The 25,347-nt window shown below is 40.6% G+C and overlaps 1 protein-coding gene across 1 annotated transcript in view; it reads right to left on the bottom strand.

Annotated features, from left to right (window-relative positions):
- Positions 1-288: 288 nt before the first annotated feature.
- RARS2 (arginyl-tRNA synthetase 2, mitochondrial) overlaps positions 289-25,347 on the bottom strand; it is a 33,158-nt gene continuing 8,099 nt past the window's right edge. The window contains exons 7-20 of the mRNA XM_052694225.1: positions 23,736-23,819; positions 20,080-20,156; positions 16,116-16,271; positions 14,427-14,533; positions 13,754-13,849; positions 12,467-12,527; positions 9,528-9,604; positions 8,447-8,571; positions 6,180-6,247; positions 5,971-6,080; positions 4,859-4,954; positions 3,720-3,794; positions 1,702-1,765; positions 289-424 (exon numbers count right to left, since the gene is read on the bottom strand). Of these exons, the coding sequence (XP_052550185.1) occupies positions 338-424; positions 1,702-1,765; positions 3,720-3,794; positions 4,859-4,954; positions 5,971-6,080; positions 6,180-6,247; positions 8,447-8,571; positions 9,528-9,604; positions 12,467-12,527; positions 13,754-13,849; positions 14,427-14,533; positions 16,116-16,271; positions 20,080-20,156; positions 23,736-23,819 (1,283 nt within the window). The 3' untranslated portion in view covers positions 289-337. The remainder of the gene's footprint in view (positions 425-1,701; positions 1,766-3,719; positions 3,795-4,858; positions 4,955-5,970; positions 6,081-6,179; positions 6,248-8,446; positions 8,572-9,527; positions 9,605-12,466; positions 12,528-13,753; positions 13,850-14,426; positions 14,534-16,115; positions 16,272-20,079; positions 20,157-23,735; positions 23,820-25,347) is intronic.

Raw genomic sequence — 25,347 nt, forward strand, 5'->3', positions numbered from 1 at the left:
AGGCTTACGCACACAATGGCAACAACTGCAGAAGGGGAGAACTTCCATTGCTTAGGGCAGTACAGTGTAATACTACTTCCTCTACTAAAAGGATGCATTATATGTACAAAGGTAAATACAGAACAGTGTCTTTTATGGGAACTACCCCACCCTAGTGTCTTAAATGCACTACTACTGTATAGGAAAAAGTAATTATGACAACCACTGCCTCCCTCAAACGGTTGTAGTGTATGTGCTCTTCTGCAGTACAGACACCCAAGACCATTAGCAGTGACTCACAGGAAAGTATTCTCTTGAAAAATAACCTTTATGAAGTCACATACAGCATACAGCCTCATTACATTCGAGTTACAGGTGTAATGCCAAGAAGCTTCATTCCGTTGGCTAGAACGGAGCGTGTGGCTTGAAAGAGACAGAGCCTTGCCTGCAAAACAAGAGCAAACAGTTAGCTTGTGTTTGCTGCAGAACAGGACACAGCAGGCAGCAGCAGCCTTTTAAAGGTAAGAATGCACACCATCTGAGCACTAAGTAACACCAGCACTGGCAGAATTCACACCAGCTGCTGATAGCGTCAAAGGGACACTTTCTGTCAGCAGTGTCCAGCCCAACCTAATCATGCCAGTTGTAAACAAGGACCACAACAAAAGAAACATAACCTCCTAATGGCAGAGAGACCACAGAACAACTAATGATTACTGTAAAGTGCAAAACTTTCATGCAACATGACAGCACAGGCTGTTACAGACAGAGGACGCTGCTGATAGTGCTCCTCTTATTTCACGTGGATTAGAGGCTGTCAGCTTGAGGCTGCTCTGAAAATTTCATTGCCCTGTCAGTGTTTATTAGCTGTTCCATGACTGGATATTTGGGAAGGGTTTGCTCCAAAACTTTGCTAAAAAAAGAAGAAAAGCTCTCAAAAGGTAGCACACTAGGATATTGAGAAGGACTTCTCCCAAGACGAGGATCTGAAGTGTTCCTTGCAGTTTGAACCATCTTAGTGTTCTACAAGAATGCACAGGACCATCTTCGAAGGCAGGAACACCTCCAGCAACAAAGCTGAGCTACGGAGGGCTTCACAAAGCCAGCAGTAATGTTCTCCCCCACCACACCTCTGCACTTGAATGCGATTTCCTACCGAAATCAGATAGGTAACAGCTTTTGAAATAGATAAAATAAGGCAGTGTAGTTATAGCATTCATGGAGTACTTCAGCGGTCAACACTGCCTGGGATGTTAGTAGAAAATAATTTGCATCGATTTGGAACTGTACATCAGGAGTTGTCAGCCTCGCTGCTTTGGCTAGAATGGCAACATAGACAACTTGGGATATGGAGGTGGCAAGAGGGAGGAGAAAAGTTGCATTAGCTCTTTATTCTCTTCCCACGGATGTACTAACGGAAACTGTCAGAAATTAACAAGTTAAATATTTAAACATTTACTTCAAAAGTTCAGAATGAGAAGCGATGAGAAGGAAGGGGAGTTGTTTTGGTTTGGAGCAGTGTTCTTTATGGACTGCTCTGTTTTGAAGCAGCCCCTTCTGCAAGGTACAGCCACAAACAGCAACTTCGGCCATCCCAGAGTGGTGTCACCCTGCAGGGCAGTCTGGAGGTACATGCTGTGCCAACTGGTTACACAGTAGAGCAAAGTCCTAGGGAATCATTTCTGGGCTGCCCTCCTGCTATGTGCCAATGCTGAGCCATACCTGGGCTAGTGCAGGTGTGCTGCCTTTCACAGGAAGAGTTTGATGTGCCACAGCTGCAAGATGGCTGAAATGGAAAGCAAGGTGAAAAGGAGGACATCTTTCTATAAGAGCAGTGCTGCAGGCTACAGAAAACAGCAGAACTAGGAAAGCCATAAGTGCAGTGTACTACAGCCTTCCTTCTGACAGCCTGTTTCAACCCTGCTGAGGGAGGCCATGGTTTTCTGGAGCCTGCATGTTGTCATGGCACCACATTGTCAGGGTACACCATAAACAACTCGGTGCCTGTAAAAATTTTGTTCCCCACCCCCAACAGAACATGTCTGGAAAGCCTTGTCAATGCTAAGGTACATTATTCACATTTCATAGAATTGTAGAATGGCTTGGGTTGGAAGGGACCTCAAAGATCTGGTTCCACCACTGGGCAAGGTTGCCAACCAGTAGATCAGGCTGCCCAGGGCCCCATTCAAGCTGCTCGTGAACACCTCCGGGGACAGAGCATCCACAGCTTTTCTGGGCAGCTTGTGCCAACACTTCACCCATTGGAAAAGATCCCCCTAACATGTAATCTAAGTCTCCCCTCTTTTAGTTTAAAATAATTCCCCCTTGTCCCATCAATATCTATCCCTGTAAAAAGTAAGTTTCCCTCGTACTTACAAGTTTCCATTAAGTACTGGAAGACCACTATCAGGTCTCACCTGAACCTTCTCCTCTCCAGGCTGAACAAACCTGTATCAGTCAGCCTGTCTTCATAGAAGAGGTGCTTTGTGGCCCTCCTCCAGTCCTGTTCCAAATTCTCCATATCCTTCCTGAGCTAGGAGCCTCAGAATCACAGAATAGCCAAAGTTGGAAGGGACCCCAAGGATCATGAATCTCCAACCCCCTGCCATACGCAGGGCCACCAACCTCCACATTCAATACCAGACCAGGCTGCCCAGGGCCCCATCCAACCTGGCCTTGAACACCTCCAGGGATGGGGCATCCACAACCTCTCTGGGCAGCCTGTTCCAGCACCTCACCATTCTCTCTGTAAAAGACTTCCCCCTGACATCCAAGACCTGGATGCAGATTCCAGATGGGACCCCACGAGGGCAGAACGTTCCACATCAGTACGTTTTTATTCTGTCCTTTCACCTAGCTGTTCTCTTTTGCCAATACAAGTCTATTCTCTGAGACTCATTTGATTGCATGGTTAATTTACAGTATTGTATCTGAACAAGATATATCAAACATTTTCCTAGTTTAACTTGAGCCATTCTATAAAAGTTAAGACAGTAATTCCAAACTTATTTAGATAGAAATATGTCTACCAAGTAAAAAAGCAACAACACAGAATGCAACACCAAGTAGCCTTAAAATAGTTAGTATGTATGTCATACACTACCAAGCAGATTACAGGAGAGTAAAAACATTATGCATCTCTTCATACATTGTTTTTAACTTATGTAGATCTCCCCCATGCACAGACTCTACAACTTTCTCCAGCAATTCTATGTTGGTGCTCTACGTCCTGTTCAGTCACACAGGTCCCCGTGGGGAACCCCCCATGGAGTCTGCATCCCCAGTGTGACTTACAGCCATCACTTGTGCTTTGTCCAACTCAGTGCATCATCTGAGATCACTGGTTTAAAGTTTTTTGGACAAAAGTCTCATAGCTAAAGTTTTGAGATTTATGAGTATTACCAGCTCAAATCTCCTCTTAAGGATACAGTCAGTCTGGCATGATTTTGGTTCCTGGCACTAGGTTAGAGTCAAATGATTCTTTGTCCTTGGAAGCAGTTTTTCAAGAGACTCCTGATTCCTTTCTAGCTATCTGCACTCTTCATCTCCACTACTTGCGATGTAATTTGTTATCCTTCTTCGTATCTTTTCAGCTCCAGAGAGACTGTCCCACAAATTTACATCTTTCCTCTATTTTTCTTTTCAATGCAATATGGATGTGAGAGCTGCAAGCCAGCTAGGGGAAGCAGGCACCCCTTATCCTTACTAAAGAAGGATGCTGGTATCAGCAATTGCCTTACCTAAGTGTGAGGAGGTAGCTGACTATGTGCTTTGGTTGCAGATCCTGAGAGGATCTGTATAGGACCTCATCATACCTGCAGAAAAAGAAAATAAGTGCTTGGCCTTAAAGTGGTAGGAAAGCTTACTGGGATATAAGGCTTATCAGACATGCTTAAATCAGAACAAACAGAATTAACAGGAATAGTCTTCTGAAACAGGCGTAAGCTACGTAATTAGCACACAATTGTTCATTTCTTCCTCAGTTACTTCTTGTTGGAGAGAGATTGCTTCTGCTCATCACGCAAACAAACACTGCAGATTGCAGAGCTCGGAAAGAAACGCTAATAGCAAAGAGAACACAAAAGCTATATTTTCCCCTGGAACATTATGTCTGGTTTTACATTTCAATGGTAATTGCAAGTTCCTAGCAGCAAAAAACATGTATTAAATAACCAAGGCAGTCAAAATAGTCCCTTAGATGCTGCCTTTAATAAATGCAACTTAGAATTTTAAGTAGCTACAGGGAATTTCGTAGCATTAGAAAAGACAAAAACAAATTGGGTTTACATAATCCTGGAAGAAAATAAACTTATGTAAGACAGTATTCAACTGGAAAATACAGGCAGACTGATACAGATCCACCATTTTATTTCAAGTCTACTTGTGTACATTCTCCTTCTCACAACCTGTATGAAGTTATCCACGCCTCTGAGGGTGAACAGATTTCAGAGCAGACAGCAGACTTCTTGATCTGTGCTTAGCTATCAAGCCCACCCCCCATCATGCCCATGCCACTTCCCTGAGATCTTCTTCCTTTACGTTGAGGGGGAACTGCAGAGCAAGCTCTGATGAGGGCTGGTTGCTCATGTCAACAAGAGCACCATGTCAGCTGTTACACATGATGGACAGCCATGCATGAATCTGATAAAACCCAAAGAAATACCCATGAGTTTTCTGAAAAATACAATTGCAGTGGATAAGTAAGACACCACTGGTCTCACCTAGAGGCCTACTGTTGCAATCATGATTTCACAGAGAAGCCATTCCCCAAAATTGCACAATCATAAGGGAAAAGCAGCTGTGTGTGCTCAACAGACTGGAGACGAATCCAAAAGTTTATTTTAAAGGAAATGGTATTTAGAAAGAAATCTGGACAAACCTGAGAAGATGCTGAAGAAGAGAGATTGCATCTGGCTCTTGCAAGCATGCCACATTAACATCAGTTACTGGCTCATTCCCATGCATCCGTTCTAAACTAAAATACAAGAATCAAAACCAAATGTTAGATAAAAATTCCTTGTTAGCAAAAAGCAAACAAGAAAAACAGTAATTCATATTTTGGAGAAGAAAGGTAGGTATATTTTGCTCAAGAATAAAACATTAAGAAAGCCTTGATAACTTCAAGATAAAAAAAAATAATGTAAAGTTTGTGCTAGATGTTCAGTATAAAACAGTTTTAAAAGGGATCAGTGACATAGATGGAGAGCAGGTTGATGATCTGATGCTAAAAGTACTAGGAAGGCAGTCACCACTTCTATTACAAGAATGGGTGATAAGGGAGTACAGGAGGAAGAGACTAGAGAAAGGAATTGGGCTCCCTAAATACCACTTCTGGCTACCATTGCCTCAGAAGGAATACCAGGCTGTATGGAACTTTGGTCTAATCCAGGCAGATATCTTACACGCTCTTATGAAGACATATCCATGTCTGCATTAAAAATACTCTGAAGGAATACTGTAATTGATGGAAACACTCAAACTGGACTCCTCTGAAATTCTTAAAAAGAAAATAATTAAAAACACGTTGGATGTTTGCTCTGAGTCAGGAAGGAGGGGGGCTACTTTTAAACTCAATTACCAACAATGGGAAATATACCAGAATGCCAGAAGCACCAGCTGTAGTGGTGGCCCCCAAATAGACTGAAGTTCTGTAACTTGGTATACTTCACAAGTACAGGTAATTTGCCCCAGTTCCCTTCATTCTCTCACCACCATTCTTCATCACTGAAACCAACTACAGAGACACTGTAGCTAGAACAGACAGTTTAGCTCAGCTCTGTAGAAATGAGAAGGAAGTATAACTTTAACTGGCTTGTTCTTCTGGGAAAGCCTGGCTTGATGATTCCTATCTTTAACTCAACCTCTGCTGAAAGAGTGAACTCGTGCCCTATTTAGGGAAGGACTCAACACCATTATCTAATGCTACTATTAACAAAGAAGCGAGGTTAAAATTAGTGTCAGATCGTACTTCTGCACACAGGTTCCTCTTACCTGTGGAGTCTGGCATGGGTGTACTGCAAGAACACGCCTGTATCTCCACGACTTTGAAGAGCTCGATCCCAGCTGAACTGATAATCAGATGAGAGGAGGCCTCGGAAGTCCTGGAACAGTAACTTAATGTTACCTAAATACAGCTCTCCATCACAATCTGGGATCTTGCACAGAAGATGCAAACATGTCTGGAGGTAGCTCAGACTCACCTGAATTATTAGCGCTGCAAGACCAACCTTCTCTGCTGTCTCCATAGGGTCTTCTACCTCTTTGGTTGCTGAAAAGGAACAGAGAAAAAGAAGATGCAAGTCCATAATAGTAAAAGAACTCCCTTGCTTGGGTTTGAAAATGCCAATAAAATACGAGATCTTTCAATACTGTGAACTAGCAAAAATTGAAACTGTCAGGATGTGTACAGCAAAAAGGCCAACACAGAAACCTTCCTTCAAATTAAGATCTGTTCCAGACATGCATTTTCCCCCCACTTCTCCTAATATGTTTAATACAGATTTTAAGGTCAGAAAGGTTCATTACACAAGCCTAGACTACACAGAATTCCTCTTTGGTAATTCAGACAGCCTCTAAGATCACAAAGAGAATGACAAAGGAGTTCAAGGTTTTGTTTAAAGACTCCAAGGGAAGCTTAAACAATCAAAGGAATGACTCTAATAGCTAACGGAGCACTCAGATGCACGTTTAGGGAGATTTGTGCCATTCACTAAACTAACTATACTCAGAGAAGCTGAGCTCAGTGCTCAGATTTCCCTTTTAAGCCACAGGATTGACCGCAGATGCAATCACAGAATCACTTAGATTAAGAGGGACCTCCTGAGACTGTCTAGTCCAACCTCCCTGCTCAAGCAGGGTCAGCTAGAGCAGACTGCACGGTTCAGTCTGTTTAAATGCTTCTTAACCCAAACATCTTTCACAAAGGTTTATTTACTTTTTGAGACGAGTAGAAAGGAGAATGCTGCTGATAATGGAAACTTAAATAGCAGAAGACCTATGTGCAGCTAATAGCAAAGGAAGTCTTCACAGAAGTACTTAACTAACCAGCTCTAATTCCATACAGGAATATTGTTTTTAAAGCTAGCATTGGCTGTTAGATGCCCAGCTCTCGCAATCTTTCAGTGACAGTCAGGCACCTTGATACACAAACTAATTTGCAGTGCCTTCTAGTATGTATCCAGACACTTTTACAACACTGAAAACATTCCTAAGAGTCAGGGATTTATGATATCTAATTCAGCAAAGGAAAAGCAGGGCAGGAATTCGGATGTGAGGGAGAAGTAGGATTTAGGATCTAACAGATAAACTCTGAGAAATGCTACAGTGCCACCTGAACACACCACTGCCTTCAGCCGCTCCTCTTACTGCTTGTGTAATGGAACAGGGGGCCTGGACCTCTGTCGTTTCAGTTCAGTCCCACACAAAAATAAGCTGGCTTTCCACTCAAAGATAATACTGACCTTTAAACTGAAGCTTTAAGTTCCATTGCTCTCCGCAGGAAAACTGCTTTGAACAATAGGACGGTGACTATCTATCATTTTGCCTGCCTCCCTTCTCCTTGTCTGCCTTTCAGGCAAAATTATCTGGATTACAAAAGCTGAAAAGGCAGAGCAAGGAAGATGCACGCTCAAGCTGATCGATTAAATTTAGCATGCAACTCCAGAAGGCACAAGAGGAGGGCGGCATTTCCCCAGGAACTGCTTGAATCGCTACTGCTTCAAAATGAAAGAGCTCTGGAGTCACAGCCAGCAAAGGAAAATGTCCCCTTCAGCAGACTGCTACAGACCAACGACCTCCTGGGGACTTTGGAAACAGACACGAGGCTGGGAGGATAGCAAGCAGCAACTGTGGACAAGGTGGAATCAATTGTGCCTGAGGAGACTGTCAGAGCTACAAATCATTTGGGTCAAATCTATATTGTCCCCTGAACTCCAGTTCCAACTCCGCTATTGACTTATCTGTCCATCCAGAAAAAAAACCCACAACAGTTGTTCCCCAGTGGCAAGTATTTCTTTCTCAGTGCAAGACTGTGAAGAAATAATTTCAACAAATGTTAAAATTCACAAATCTGTAACTGATGGAGACTCACAAAGTTGCAAATAATTATTTTAACACTGTTTGAATTACAGTAGGTAGGAAAAGCACAGAGATCAGAGCATATTACTAGGAATTTTTTTCACACAGAGGGTGGTGATGCACTGCAACAGGTTGCCCAAGGAGGTTGTGGATGCCCCACTCCTGCAGGCATTCAAGGCCAGGCTGAATGTGGCTCTAGGCAGCCTGGTCTGGTAGTTGGTGACCCTGCCTATAGCAGGGGGGTTGAAACTCAATGATCACTGCGGTCCTTTTCAACCCAGGCCATTCTATGATTATTCTGATTCAGGGGAAAGTAAAAGACAGAAGAGACGACAGGTTTCAAATCAACACAGAGCATCAAAAGAAATGAATAGGACCTGAAGTAGCTAACTTTTTGCAGAAGCCATGTTTTCTAACATCCTCGATCGAACTTCATCTAAAACATCTTCCAGGAAAACAACTTCTCCTTTCCGAGTCTTCATCCCTTGGACTAGCCCAAAGGACACGTGCTGGCACCTGCATTGAAAAGCACCAGGACCTAAAATTACATTTTAATCAACAGATATGTTTGCTGTGTTTGTTTAGAGCTAGGGGAGCAGCAGTAACAGCTGAATAAATAGCGCTCCAATGTGGGAAGCTTGGTGACATCATCACTAACTCTCCTTTTGGCAATGAAAACTCTGTATGCCTTATTTAATGAGAAACTATGAGGAGAACTGTGATAACCTGCTCGTATGTGTGCTCCTGGGAACCTCTCTCGCTACTAGCTTTAGTACAGAGGGCTCAGTGCAATAAATTGAGGAGAGGCAGGATGTGGATAGATCACATTACTGTGGCAACACAAGTCTGTTAATAAGATTAGAAAGGGAGTCATCGTAATTCTGGTGTGGTCACGTTAAACTAAAAGCATAATTAATCATTGCTAATAATAAAACATTCACTGCTTCTGCTCAAAATAATCCCAAGCATTACTCTGGATCCATATCCTGAGGTAATTTTAGTACAACTCTAAGGGCTGTGAGAGAAGGCAGACTAATATTTCTGAAAGATAAAATCCTATATTTAACTACAAAAGACATGCAGTCTGTCAGAGAGGAATATGATTTAGTCTGCAGATCCGTTATTGACCTTTGCTCAGATTGCTAACAAGGCTGGTAATGAAAATGAATAATGGTGGGGATATATTTCCCTGCAACAGATATTGCAAGCCTGAAGCATGATTCAGACACCTCCTAAAATATCACAGTTCGAGAAATAATCATTTAATATGTGATCACACAACATCCCAGAAGCTGTGCCAGTGTCTCTGAATGACTGTTCCCCTTTCTCTCATTTTTATATCAAGAAAACCCACTCAGTGGCTGCCAAAGCTACTGCGTTTTCCATCCTAAATACCTGGTGGTACATATACTCATTCTTCCACTCCCTCCCCCTTAAAAAAAAAAACATAACTAAAATTCATGAATACATACCTTTCTACCCAGTCATAACCCATGAGCTTCAGTATTTGGAACAAGTGTTGAAAGTGACTACTTTGGTTCCTGTCTGTCTAAGGAATAGAATTGATGCACATTAGAAAACGCTTCAGGTGGGATAAGCTTTTAATGCAAACAAATAGCACCCCAGATGCTGTGCCAGTAAGTCACTGCAAGCAGTATTAAACCTGGGAAGACAGATTAGAAGTGAAAAATGTAACAGCTGAAATATATGACAACAAGATCTTGCATTGTTACAAAAAAAGAAAAGAGAATTAAAAAAAAAAAAAAAAAAAGATTATTCTTATGTCACTATGCCATGGAAAACCACGAACTGAAATGAAACCTCGATGTTCCTTGGTTTCACGTTAGCTGCCCATCAGGCAAAATGCCTTCAGAATGCAGCTGAGAGCCTCGCTGCTCTTGAGATGTTCCCATGTTTTACATCACCAAACTTTGAGGCTCCTTTGGCTAAGAAAGAGAACACTTCTTTGATTCTGTCAGTGATACAGCCAACATGATAGCATGTGTGTCAATGCTACACCTATGTAGACTAACATGGCTCCTTGTGAAAGCCAAAAGCCAAGGTGCTCTGCTCCCAGAGCACCTCCTGGAGCTTTACAACATAAGTTGGGTATATATTTAAGAAATAAATAAAAAGAGCATAAATTGTTCTATTTTCAATGTTAATGGTGCATCTGTGCTCTCCTCCAGTTCCTCTCTCCTATGACTCAAGGTTGTCTCTGCTGAAGTTTTTCTTCCACCTAACAATTACCTTCACAGGTACTTCAACCACAACTGTTGCTACAACACTCATTTTTCCCATCAGCTGATTTGATTATGTCGCTAGGAGTCTCCCTCCCTAAAAAATAAGGCTGAATATACTGCTGTGTTAATCAAATAACTAGCAACCAGTAGCTTCTTTATTCGTATGGTATTCCAAGACAGGGAGTGAGCAGCAAAGCGCTTATATGCGTTTTTTCTTAACTCTACCACTGCATAAAGCCTCCTCTTTCACAGCTCCTCATAACCTGCTGGACTCCTGTGCATCCCCTCTCCCCTCTGCAGATTCACAGGCAAGGCTAATGAATGGACAGCGGTGGTCAGCATTTCACACACATCCTTTCAAGCTCTTCCATTCATCCTACATTCGGAATAGCTCTCTGTACCTGTAACAAAGCCTAAAGATCTAAAATACCTCACAACAAACTTCACAAAGTTTAGATTCAGGACAGTTCATTGCACTGGTCAATGTTGCCCTGCTGTTTCCTCTGCTCCGGCCTCGTCTGAAATTGATTATTCTCCTGTTTTATGAGAAATTTTACATTCTCTGACAGAAACAAGTTTTGTTTTCCATGTACAACAGCAAGTCCCTTACAACACGGGGCAAAGCTTGCAGACAGTGGGGATTATATTTCACATATAAAAGGGTTTTCATCTCCTGATTTGAGTGCAACATTCAGCTGAAATCACCACTTCTTAGCAAGTGTCACGTTTTTTTTTAGAATGTTTTGGACATTATGTTCATATCACCACGTTTATATGAGCTAAGTAGGATTCTTTTAACATAAATCAGCAAATGCACTGATTTACAGCATTAAACTTAGAAACAAGCTGATCTTAGGGAAATAACAACTCAGTTACTAGGATTGAGCTACGAGGAACCAGGAAGTTTTAAGACTGCTGTTTCCATACATGTTAATCTAATGGTGCGTGCACATTAGCTCACACCATTAGCTTAACATTCAGCCCACATCCTGATTTGTGCAAGATACCCACTAATTTTCTTCCTTCACTAAGTTCCTTCTCCCTTGGCACGTATGCTACTGAGTACATATAGAGATAATTACCTGCCACATGAACTAGCTGGAAGCTTCCCTAACTCCTAATGCACTGCACTTTCATGGCCATGCTGCTCTCTGACGTCAGCGATCTAGAATGTACTGGCCAGATACAAGCAGTAAACCCACCACCACCTCCAATAAACCAACCAACCAACATAAAATAGACAACTAGGATCACATGTTCTATCATCACACGTTGGAATCTCAATTCAGTAGAAACTTCCTGAAGGCTGAAAATAAAAGGAGGAATGCAACTCACCTGAAAGTTGCACTACCTGGGTATTTAACGTTGTGCTTACTGACCTCTCCTTTGGATCGTGGTATCTGTGTTGGACTGGCTTTTGAAAAAGCTGTGCCATAGAAGATACACAGGCACTTCTATGTGCCAGAAACCTGCAGATTCTTTCCACAGGTCATTAATTGACTTCAAATAACAGAGCATGATTTTCAGAAAAGCATCGTGTGCTACATCCTTAGTGGTTCTAAAGCAGAAAAAGCTTCACATAATTGAGAAGAAAATCCTGCTATTCATTAACCAGTACAGCTGGAATTGTTAAAAAGCAAAACAATCAAGTGCAGAAATATAAAACCAATCTCCATGCACAACTGCATGGTCCAGGCTGATTAAACAGTACTTCATGAGAAATTTCTAACATTAAAAAAAAATGAAGGCACTGGTCAAAGCTATAAAAATTTGTATCACAGATAATATATGAGGACTTGGAGTAAATCTAGATTTCAGAACACTCATTTATCATATTACCATCCCTTATAACACTAACAGCTTTAAAAATATTAATTACAACATTTATATAGAAAATTCAATGTCAACTGAGGAAAAACTTGCTTTAAAACAGATTGCAATTAATTTTTCAAACAAAGAACAGCCCCAGAACTGATTTTTCAGCCATTCTGTGGGTTGTGAACTGAAACAGAACCAAGAACTACTGCCACACTACAGCACAGCCTCTGGGCACTGAAGCCTGCTTCTGTCACTGCCAAAAACACTCAGTGCCAGTCGGATCTGGGAGCAAGAGGCCCCAGATTGCTGAAGTCAGGCTCAAAGTATTCACTGAATCTAGAATTACTTACCACATAAATCATAGTATCCCAGTTATACTTATTCATTCGATCTATGGCAGCAGCGAGGTCTCTGAAAGAGAGAGTGAGAAACTATCGGGAATTCCACTAAAATTAAACACATCTCATTTTTTGCCATTTAAGAAAATTATCTACTCTTGTCGAGGTGAGGAGGAATGCCATATCAGAGTGTGTGCATACCTTACACAAAATAGAGTAAAAATAAAATTATCTTTTAAACCACTAGCTAAGAAAATCACAGAGAAGACAGTTTTGTGGGCAGAATAAAACTGGTTTCTGCCTACAGGAGAAGTGTCTCTGCTGGGAGACACGAAAGGAACAACCCTATTCTGGAAAAGTAAGCCAGTGCTCAGTATTAGGTCCCAGGTTCTAATGCTGAGAGGACATGAGACACAAGACAGGAAGAACAGCATCTTGTACTTACACAAGATTTATGAGATGTTCAGGGGAGGAATCAAAGGCAGAAAGAAGAGGCAGGTTGCTCATAAACACTGCTGGCCAGTAGACCACACCCTGTACCTACTTGGTACTGTCTGTCCCCTTCTCATGAAACTCAATTTCTAACTTACCTGGGAGAGGGGGCTCTCTCTCCTGTGTGTATGTACGTGTTTGGAAGCCTAAGTGTCAGTCACTGAAACTGAGGACTTCAGGTCATTCTGGTCACTACGATGCCAGCAACTGAAGAGACTGGAGTAAATGCCTGTATGTCCACATGTGATTGATAACGAATATCAAGTTGAATTACTCATCATGTAGGTGAAGTGCTCTTGGAGTCAGGTATGTGCATGTCTCCAAAAGTGAGGCACCCAAAGGAGTTAACTGCCTATAGGTATTGGGAGTTATCAAGTCTTGCATATCAAAATATCCACAAGGAATTTGGAGAAAGAAAGGAGAAAAACAGTGATGAAACTGATGGTATAATGCTGGTGGCTCACTGAGTAAATGAACCACCATTGAACCATTTTCTTCTATATCACACTGTAAGGTCCCCTCTCAGTCTTCTTTTCTCAAGGCTGAACAGACCCAGTTCACTCAGCCTTTCTTCATAGGAGAGATGTTCCAGGCCCCTCACCATCTTTGGGGCCCTCCACTGGGCCACATCATAGTTATATTCATCCCATCATACTTGTATTGCTAATTCCAGTTACAATTACCCATCAGTCAAAGTGTTCCACCCCAGAAATAAAAAGCTGCAAAATCTGCACCATCAGTTACAAATGTATGTATACAAAGTCTTGCTGGCCAAACAATCCTTATAAACACAAACAGATAACTTGCCTTGTTATATAAAGAGATGTCCCATCACTACGACTGACTGTGGAAAGTGATGAGAGGTCTTTCTTTTCTGAAAGATCCACAACTCCGGTCCCTTTTCTGCAATTTGAGAAAGAAGGCTGAAGAACTGCAATCCCAGTTCAAAATACAAGTAACCTTGAGTAAGATAGAGAGAGGCCTCTTGTCACAGTTCCCATTACTTGAATGATTGCTTCCTTGAAGTCTTATCAACAACCATTGCTCTAAGTTTGTTGTTACTACTGCTGAAGTCAAAAAAAAAAAAAACACCTTGCCATATTCTGGTGCATTCTGTGAATATAATTTCCCTCCCATTTCAGTCAGGCAGTGCATTAAGGCAAGGATATTACCTGACTCTGCACATTAATTGGCACATGTGGTTACCAAACTAATCAACAGCCTAAAAGCCCATTAAGAGTTGACCACTGTCACTGCACCTAATTTGTTATGGCCAGCCTTCTGCGTCACGAGAAAAGGCAAACAATTTTTGCTACGATTGCGTAAATTCTGTTGTTTTCTACTAGAATAGCTACTGGAAACATGTAAAGAAACAATTTTCTTCAGGTTATATACACATGGCAGTCATGTTATGTGAAATATAACTGAAATATTAAAAAAGAAAAAAAGCACATCAATAGGCTGAATAACCAGGTCATACGCTGTTTTCTGAAGGAGCCCTTTATCTTCCAACATCTTTAGAACTTCACGGGATTTCTCTTGATAAAATGATTCTCCAGAATACTCATCAAAGTGCACTCCTAGACGCTGAAGGGTTCCAAGAAGATGAAAGAAGAGAAACACAGTGTTAGACTGAGATAATTTCTTCTAATTAAGTCCAATGATACGTCTGTGCCACAGGTCAGACAGAGAACTAAGACAGATTTTATTCCAAAAAAAATGTCACATCAGTGTTAAAAGATACTTAGATTTTGATTTGATTTATGCATTAGAATTAATCTCTTGGAGCTAAATACAAATTTGGATATAATGTTCACGAGATGTTCGGAGTAAACTGGAAAGAGTGATGGGCACGGAAATTCTGAGGTATGCCATTATTTACCATGCTGGAGGTGAAACCAGTGGACTGAAAAGAAGTTACCCAGCCTTGATACCAACCCTGTTGTAGAAGGACATGAAAAGAAGGAAAAGAAAGCAGAAGCTGCTCATAGACTTTGCTACACACACAGAAATCATATTTACTAGAAAGGCTCAAAGTACACCTGGTAAAGATTAGCTGACTAACTGCCAAAATGGAGCATGAAGTATTAGTATAATAGAAAAGGTTGGGGACAACAAAAGCTGACCGCTCACTTCTAGGTACTTAGCTGTTTAAAAAGGGATGGTGAGTGTGAGACCTGTCATCAGCAGTGCATGACAATACCATCGTGATGAAGTGGCACACACAGCTCAATACTCCACCTACCCTAACAGGTCAGGTTTCCACTAGAATTATCAACACTGTGCCTCCCTTGGGAGGTGTTAATTTAGAATATTTGGCATGAATCTAGTAGCTAGTTTTCAGATGGATAGTTGGTTCTGGGCCAAGATTATACACCATTAATACCAAGAGATTGGGTCCAGTGACAGGAGATGTACTTCCACTCTTGTTTCACAAATTTATAGTAGTGATTTCATAGTCAATAGCACAAACTTCTCCCATCAAACAGTGGACAACTGGTTCCACTCTGGAGGTTACAGTACATAACAGATGGCTGCTAGATGAGCTCTACATGCAGGTAACTTACGTGCTGATTACTATTGTAATCTCTGCTGCTTTAGTTTATTTTAGTCAATGTAACCTCTGACATACACAACTCTGCATGCATTACAATATCAGATCAGAAAAGTGAGAACAGTATTATCACCCAGTAAATTTACAACATGGGAGCTTAAATTGAGTAGGTTGTTGCTGACAACAAACAAAACAAAACTGAGCAGTATTTAGTTAACACTGATTTGCATTGTTGCTCAGCACCATTATCTCAAATTTAAGGCTTCTAAAAAGGGAGAATTATATGGCCAATCAAAAGGCCAATTATATGGACTCCATTAAATGAAATCTGTATCAGCTACCAGCAACTAAAGTGACATTCTACATGGATGTTAAATCAACTACTGTGGTTTTTCCAAACAGAAGGGAGCATAACCTGGCATATTTAGAAACATCTTCCCCACAACACTACAGTTTACCAGAAAGACAATGAATTCACAACATTATAGCAGCTTCCTTTCTTAAGTTGCAATCTCTTGGATGAAAAGGTGCTGTGTACACTGACAACTAGATGGACAAACAGATGGAAGGAGACCATTTTACCAACAACACAGAAAAAGCATGGATTGTTTGTACCTTATAAATTCGGGTGTATTCTTTAATACTGAAGTCTCTAAATTCTTTCCAAAGTGACAATGCCTGCTCATCATGTTCCTCCAGCTTTCTAAAGAAATCCTTGGCCAGCTTTTTTGTGTTTTCATCTGCTGCTGCTTTGTTAATCTGCACATACACCTAAAATAAAACGGCATGAAAACATTGAATTATAATCCTCTCCTCAAATAAAAATAATCAAAGTCCTACAAGAATAATACAGAATAGATTTAAAGGTGACATTTTTAATCTTAAACATTTTAAAGCTGCATTAAAGAAACAGATTTCCTATTTAAAGCATGAATGAGTAGTCTAAACTTCAGTGGGAAAGGGTGCAGCTTATCTTGAAATAAGACTAATCTCATAATTCTCTACTGCTGTTGCTACCATCGTCTTCCTAATCTTGAAAGAAGTGCAATGGTGGAATACAGAAGAAATAATTTGCACGAAAGGGAAACCATCACAGACTTTTAAATCAGAGACTCTTGTTCAGAGAAGCAAAAGTTGATACTTCAAACAACTGCACTGCCTAAAAATGAGATGGCAGTCAAAACAGCATCCTAGATGGATTTTATACATCCAATGTTGTACAAAAGCAAAGAAAAAAACCCCAAACCCCACAACAAAAACAAACTAACCAAACAAAAAACCACAAAAACTAAAACCCAACCAGCAAACAAAAGATCTCCCAAAACAAATAAAACCCAGTTGTGATCCAAACCTCACATACTTAGGATCCGTAGAATGGCTTACGTTGCAGGGACCTCAGAGATCATCTAGTTCCAATCCCCCTGCTATGGGCTGGGCTACCAATCCACTAAATCAGGCTATCCAAGGCTTCCTCCAACCATTCCTATCAGGACAGGGCACCCACAACCTTGGGCAGCCTGTGCCAGTGCCTCACTACACTCGGATTACTTGCAATACTAACATGTTTTCATATTCATACTAACATGTTTTACCTGTGGCTGAAATCAGGCATATGAATGTCTACACCCGACTGGGCACACATATGCAGCCAGTTTGCCACAAGTATTACTAACTGTTCTATTAGCTGATCTTACCAAGGCACACCAAAACCTTGTGCGTAAGCAAATTCCTTTATATCTAATGGCCAAATGGTTGACAAGGAACTCTTTCCACATGTAACATTCTGAAAAACCACATAAAAGATTTTAAAATTTAAAGTACTATGTGGAAATAATTGAAGTAATTAGTGGCTACACTGTTTATTTAGATCCAAATAGTTCAACGTTGATTAACTGTTAAGTATTTGTAAGAGAGCTTACATCCCTAAATCATCGCAGTCCTGATAATACAAACTTCACTCCTGCAAGAATATCTTGCTTGAATGGCTTCAGTCTATGAAAACAAGCTTCCACAGCAAAACCCTTGAACTTTTCCCCTTCCTTTTATGACTCAAGATTTTTTAAAGTACTGCTGACAAGCCTCAAAGATTAATGTTTGCTTAGTTCTGGCACAAAAAAGGGAACAAAGTAGAAGGAAAATTCAACCTTAACCATGAACAATGCTCCTTTTGCCCCAAACAGTAGCTGTGCATACTCTAACCCCTTCCCTACCTGTGATGCTATAAAACAAAAATAATGTTAAAGGCATATTTGCACCTGACTTAGCCAAAATGGAAAGTACGCTATTTGGAAATACACACTTATCCACACATTCATTTATACAGAAGCTGTGTCATGGATTTTTCCTATTAATTAACAACAGGAGAGGTTAGTTTCACAGAATGGCCAGGGTTCTGGCCAAAGACCATGAATCTCCAACCCCCCTGCCACATGCAGGGCCAACCTCCACATTTAATACCAGACCAGGCTGCCCAGGGCCCCATCCAACCTGGCCTTGAACATCTCCAGGGACGAGGCATCCACAACCTTCTGGGCAGCCTGTTCCAGCAACTCACCATTCTCTCTGTAACGAACTTGTTTCACACAACAGCAGAACATTGCCACTTTGAAACATATCTCTGAATCTAACCTAAACTGGAAACCCAGCTAAGGAACTTAAAAGTAGGGAATATTTGAGAAATTACAATGTAGACACAAACAACTACTGCTTTAGACTTTCTTATAGCTCAACTGAATACTGTTCACTAAATTTAAAAGTAATTTTAAGGCCATAAAGCCTTAAAGATTAAATTTTAAAGCTTTACTGTAAAACTCAAGTAGGTACATTTTAAATCCTAAGAACAGGCTGAAATTATAAATGAAAATTGAGTAATATACAGCAATGCATAATCAAAATAATATGACTACTTCTGCCTTGAAATCAGTCCAACTTTAAAGCACACTCGTGCTAAGAACTCATTCATTTCAGAAGCACCTAGGTTAAACTGACACTTCAAAGTTCCCTAGGTTTCCAAAATTAAGTTTTTCTGCATTTCTGAAGTTGTCCTACTTCAGAGGTTTGAATTTTGGACAGTCCTGAACAGATCCAGGTACTGGACTCAATGACCTTTGTGGATCTCTTCCAACTTGAGATATTCTACAACTCTTTGAGGAAACAGGTGAACAGTATGTCAAAAAAGCCAGCCACCTCAGAAGCAACTATTCAACTATATAAACAACCTGCCTAATGTGTATTCCATTGTACTGCATCCAGGCATTCAAACACGTTTTGTTCCTGTGCCAGTAAACAGGTACCTGTAAAAGAGTTACCTTGTGACACACTGTCCAAACACCAGCTTGGCAACAGTTTCCACATCCCGCTCAGAGAGTAAAGCAGAGCTCAGCTTTGTAACAAGAGCACACTTTGACACAGCCACACAAGAACCTGGAGAAAGCCCCAACAGCATCTGAAATCTTTCTTTTAAAGGAGGGTGTGGCCATTCCTTAAGAGTTTAATTTGTACAGGTATATAACTCATGCTCTCTCACATATTATACATGTCACACCCAGCACATGTTGTCACCAGAACTTTCAGTACTGAAAGATTCAAAAAACCTTTTTTTTTTTTTTCTTCCTTCTCTCCCCCCTCACTTCACTGTATGAAACAAGAAGAGCCATAGAAACTGGTATAGAGGAGAAAACAAATATTGACTTGTAAGATTTTACACGTATCTGGATGGTGCAGACCAACATCCAAAACCATCACAGTTCTGAAGAAACAAGATTTGTTAAACTATCACGGAATTGTGGAGAGTCCACTAAGTTTTGCCCCAACGTTGTCTGCAACATTTGCACTGCACTACAGTGGGCAACCAGAAGGGCACCTTCGTGAAATAAGTTTCCCTGCTGTAGAAAGACATTTCATGAATGCTTGTCAACAGAAACTGCACCTACCACTGGCTCTCTACACTCTTGAAAGAAAGCAAGCATTCTGCAGAGCTGGAATAATATTCCAGAATACTATTCTGAAAAATGACAATCATTTCTCATTACATATATTATATGCTAAGGCTTCACAATAGATATAAAACACTTTATAGATCCTTTCCCCCAAACTGGAGCAAACTGCGGGCTGCACAATGGAAATTAAATACTACTTATTGCAAATCAGAAGCAACAAAAAGATTCGCATACCATATTTGCCACTTTTCAGTGTAACTGAATACAGCTTTGATAAACAATGTACTACAGCATCAGATGTGAGACTTCCATTTCCAAAGCACTGCCAAAGCCAAGCTTGGTCATCATCTGTGCCAATTAGGTAGGTGGTCAGTGACAGCAGTCAAGCTGTCTGTGGCAGCAGCAGCAGCAGCCAATGCAAGCTAACCATCCGTTCAATTATTCCCCCATAGGTGGCGTGTTTTTCCAGCTGATGAAACGTCTCTGCTGACACGGCCACCCATCCCTCAACAAAGTACTTCAAACCCAATGTGAGTTACGTGAATCCACGATGACCCTGCAGACACATCACTGTGCAAAATTGATAGCCAAGTTAAATGGATTGCTCTCTGAAGTCCCTACATGGTTTTCTCTGAACTTACCTCAAAAAGGTGCTGTAAAGGACTGGATTTCAGCTTTTCTTTCTCACCAAACTGTTGGAAACCCACGCCTAGTAAGCCTTGAACAACAAATCAATGTAGAGTCAGACAAGAGCTCAGAGTGCATTGTTTTGTCGTTTTCACAAGCAAGTCTTAACACTGTAGGTAATAAAACAAATTCCTTACTATTTTAGCAATATAACAGAGTATGCTCTAAAAGCAAAACGAAAGCATAGCTTGTTATGTCACTGCATGAAAAAACTGCTAGAAATTAGTATGAAGTACTATGTTGATTTCTTCAATTCCTCAAAAAACAGAATTTGTTTCTAGATCTGTAGACAAAATTAGATGCTATGCAGCAACTAGCTGAAAATTAGAAGCCACATACAGGAAACTGCCCAGGGACAGAACATGCTCAGAACTCCTTGTCTGGCTTCCTCCCTTAGCAGTATTATCATTTCAAGGACAATAGAAATTGGGACACAACATGGTATTTCACATACCACTCATGCAATACTTTCAAGGGAACTTTTTTTCTGAATGCTGAGAACGTGCAGCTTGCTTTCACATATCTGATTTGGCTTCAGCACTTTCCGAAAGCCATCTGAAAGGGCAAGAAATTCAAATCCCAATCTTATTGTCCAAGTCAAAAGGGCTCATTAACTCATTCAGTAATCCAGCAACCAAACCCTGTTGCCTCTTAGATTATCTGAGGGCGCTTTTCAAGTTGTCTCTGCCCCCTGAGCTAACAAGGTCCTGGACTGATGTAAAGCCAGCAGCTGAGGAATGGGCATGCAGGCGCCCCTTTGAAAAACTCTCTGCAGCTAAACAAACAGCACTATCTCAAGAACTTCCCTCTTGGAAACACCGAGCTGTGGCAGATTTAGATAAGAAAAACAAGCTAGAGTCTAGGAAACAAAATGAGTCAGATCCTACTGAAAGGGAGTTTCTTTAAGGACAGCTTGTTTTATGAGCAACTACAAGTTGGTTTCCTACTGAGCTCTTGGACATTGGAGTACCTACACGCTCCGCTCTTCGATGCTGGATTCATACCCCAACCCCCTAGCAAGACTTCCAGTTTTTGTTCAGCTCAAATACCTTCTATAGGTTTCTGCCATCCAGCCCTTGTTACGTGTGCCAATTACCGGTAAGATGCAGCACGTGCTGGGTCTGATTTTGACTTTGATGTGCTGACTGGTTAGCTGACAGGCTAAGCAGAGAAGTTAACTGTCACTCCCTGAGGGCACTACATTGTATTCTACACTACTTGGCTGTCAACTGTCACAAAACTGAAATAATTTTGTTCTCTGAGACATTTTCTTCAGATCTGGTTCAGGTTGGCCAACGTGTTCAGAATTTGTTAGCAGCAGCCTGTCAGGAAGATGGATAGACAGATTGCCTAAGATTGGTTACCTTAAGAAACCTGCCCCAAAACTGCCTGAAGGTTGCGGACTGCTTTGCCATGTTTCAGCAAAATTCATTTTCAATTATTATTTTTCAAAGCCTTTGATGATAGAAGTTGTAATAGAAACACTGACAGATTGTTAATTATAGCACTGCTTCTGGGGAAGGACCATTATACTAATATTCCTATGCTATAATTTTGTGAAGCATGACTACATTGTTTGATATAAAACCTGTCATGTATTTCAGCTGAGCCAGCCCAAATAAAGAAGGGAGCAGCCCTTTGGAAAGCTACAGTTGAAACCACTTTGACAAAGTACGACTTTCACTGCTGTGCTCTGGGCAACAGGTATGTATGTATGTATGTAAGTAACACACATTATCAACTTGATACTTTCTAGATAGTTTGCACTAAAATACATAACAATACTGATATCTAGACATGTCAGTAGAATTTAGTATCTTCAAAGACAGAATGAACAAGGTCAGTTGAGAAGCCCTTTACCTACATTACATTTCATTGCATAATTGCCATTGCCACATTCCTTATACAAGAGCTGGTGATAAAAAAAAAAAAAAATATGTCAAAGGGGCAAAAGTGAAAGAAATCTACAATGATGAAATTTATTTAACTTTAGGTTAACTCCTTCTGCATTCAATTCCTATGAAATACATCCTGAGCGAAGGGAAACCCTACTATAAAACAGAGCAGAAGTAGAATCATGACAGAAAAGCTGTAGAGGAAATAATTTCACAAAGGAAAAAAGTGTTCCATTACTGCTCTCACAGCCATAAGAACATTCCAGCTGTCTCGATCTCAGGGGTTTACTCTAGAGGTAGAATGGGTTGAACTGAATACCTTTTAAGTATGTTACCTATACTGCTGAACCTGCATGCATAAATGGAGTACAAGTAGAGCATTTCTGCTAGATTTTTAACCCAGTTTTATTCACAGAGTTGATTCACTGAAATGCCCACAAGCAATTGTATCAGCTCAACCAAACGGGCAGCAGAAGGGCTGAAAGAGCTTCACTTCTTGTTTGCCATTCAAAGAAAAACTTGTATATATTGACACTGTTTTCAGACCCCACTGCAAAAGCTGTGTGACAGCTCTATGGTTTCCTGGGCCAATTCAGTTTTCAAGAACAAGGAAGTGGGCATGGCTGCCTTTTTTTAAATGCCTAAAAATCTGACAAAATCAGCTCTGAAGTGCATGTGTGCCTCCTTAGAAAAGGAGAGAATGCTGATAAATTTAACAGAAACCAACAGCACTGTGATTCCCATGGATTAACTGCCAATATGACAGCAATACTAACAGATCTAGTATTCAGACAGAAATGAACTCCAGTCAGAAACAGCTATCAACACACTAGGGTTGCACATGAGAGGATTTCTCAGTTTATATCTGATGGACATTTCACAGGATGTAGGAGCGTGTATGTGTGCGCATGCAGATGCACACACTCGCAAGATGGATGGCTTTCAAGGGCCTTTTCACTTTTCACTTCCATATTCTCCACCCACACACTTCTCTTTTGCTACATTTTTAAAGAAAACTGACTATTTTGGGGGAAGTACTGGGATGTCTTTACTAATAAAAATACTTCAGGTCTTAACCTGTCAAAATGCAGCTACTGTGCAAGCCAGTTATTCCCTAGGAATAACAAGCCTGCTTCCAAAGGAAGCAACAACAAAAGATGAAGACAATGCTACCACACACACAAAGACAACTAAATACAAGAATACTTTAAACAACTACTGTTATGTACACAGGAATGGCATAAGTACATAGGCAAGTTAACAAGTTTACTCTCCCACATGCAAAATATGAGTAAGGAAGGCAGTATCACAGACATGTAACAGACACGGCAATGCACATGCATTTTGTCTGCAGGCAGCAACAGCAGCCCATTCAGCTGCTGGGGCTCCAGGAGTACGATCAGCACACGCAAAACATTTACCTTGTGCTTTAAAAAAAAACCCCGAATAACACATGAGTTGTGTGAGAGGAACTACTGAGGTAAGGAGGAACTGTAGGGTGAATATCCTCCTGTATTTCTCAAGCAGTGGAATGGGTCACACTGACAATGAATCAGACTAGGTTTTGTTAATATTTTAAGGAGACATCATATGCATGCGAACACAATAATGCTTTTTGTGAGCCCAGGATGAATCCAATGTGCTTGCAAAAATTGAAGCCAAAAACCTTGACCGTGTTATACAAGGGAATAAGAGAAACAAACATGAAAACATACCGAACTGCATGCCCCAGTCACCAAGGTAATTGATTCTTGTTACTTCATGTCCCAGTGCAACTTTGAGATTTGCTATAAAATTTCCTGGTAAGGAATCAAAATTGGTGCCATTATTCAGGACTGTACATATTCTACGATTTTCTAGATCGATTTTCTGGTTTTGTATGACTTGCTTTCCATTTCCCTTTTGAATACAATCAGATGGACTGCTCCACAGAAGCTAAAATTCTACTAAATTCAACTAAAACTCTTCAAAACTTCAAGCAATAATCTTTTAAGCAAGGAAAAAAATTAAAAAAAAGACTTTGGATTTGAGAGATGCTATGAAATGTCTCATACAGATATGTATGTTTGTACCACTGTTGTTTGCATATATTACAAATTGTATAGACATGAAAAACACTTTTTAAGGGCTTGTGTATTCATAAATACACAGCAGCACACAACTCCACTTCCATAGCCAGGTAACCTCATAGTAGGAGGTTAAGCAAGTACTGAAACTCACAAACTGCTGTTTATTGTGAAGTTACACAGAGAACACTAAGTTGTTGAGCAGTACTGAGCCTTCAGCTCATACACTATGAATCTAATATGGTCTAAAATGAATATCATGTAAGCACACCTTTGTTCTAATTGTTACTGCAACAAAAATGCTTCATCTCTCTCCTGAGCTTTGTTACATTACCAAATTACAAAGAAATATGTGTATTCCTTTCTCTATTCCTCTGTGCTTCAAGGGTACTTTTTAATCACTAGGCTGATACAAAAAGGATGCAGAAAGTTTTGTTGTCTTCTGTTACAGAAACACCATGCTGTGCTGGGCAGTCTCTTGCCATTCCATTCCCTGTAGGCACTTCATTCTCTTTCTGGGACAAACATCCATCTACAGAACTTTTTAAAATTTTTTTAATATTTTTTTCTGTACAAAAGGGTCCAGAAGTGAAACAAAGAGCCCAAAATACAACACTCAGCCACCAGCCAATGGAGAGGCAGAAATATTCATTTTACGTAGCTAATTATTATACACGCTACATTATTAAAAATAATATGTTGTTAGCTCTACAGATGCTGTGGGGTATTCTGCTAATCTAGAGATTTCATTGAGAGGAAAAAATAAAAAGAGAAAAGTAATGTTTTCTGTATGCCGTTAGAGTACTGCACAATAAACAGATTAATTATTCCATTACAAATGGCAGCAATTGTGTTAGCAATACCGGCATCGAGTAATTAACATATAAAGGCAAATGCTTTCCAAGACAGCCACTGAGCCATAACTATGTGACTGCTCCGCAGTCCAGTGCAAATCAGACATTTAAAATTCAAATGACATTCATAACACCTCAGTGGAAACTGCACTGGGTGTCTTTGTGGAATGATTTTGAACTACTTCGTTTAATGTTCGAAGGCATAAAACTATATTAGGTGTGACTTAATAAATCTGCCAGCAACATACCACGCTCCTTCCTCACTGCATAATGAGTAAAAGGCTTTTAATTAGCAAGCGGAGCCTGACACAGCCAGTCCACGAGAGGAGTGAAAGCTTAGCAGCAATCCCCTGTCAAGTGAATCACAAAGACAAAGCAGCCCTTCTTGGACACACAGAGATGCACAC

This window comes from Tympanuchus pallidicinctus, unplaced genomic scaffold, assembly GCF_026119805.1.
Source record: "Tympanuchus pallidicinctus isolate F22 unplaced genomic scaffold, pur_lepc_1.0 scaffold1, whole genome shotgun sequence".
NCBI classification, from domain to species: Eukaryota; Metazoa; Chordata; class Aves; order Galliformes; family Phasianidae; genus Tympanuchus; species Tympanuchus pallidicinctus.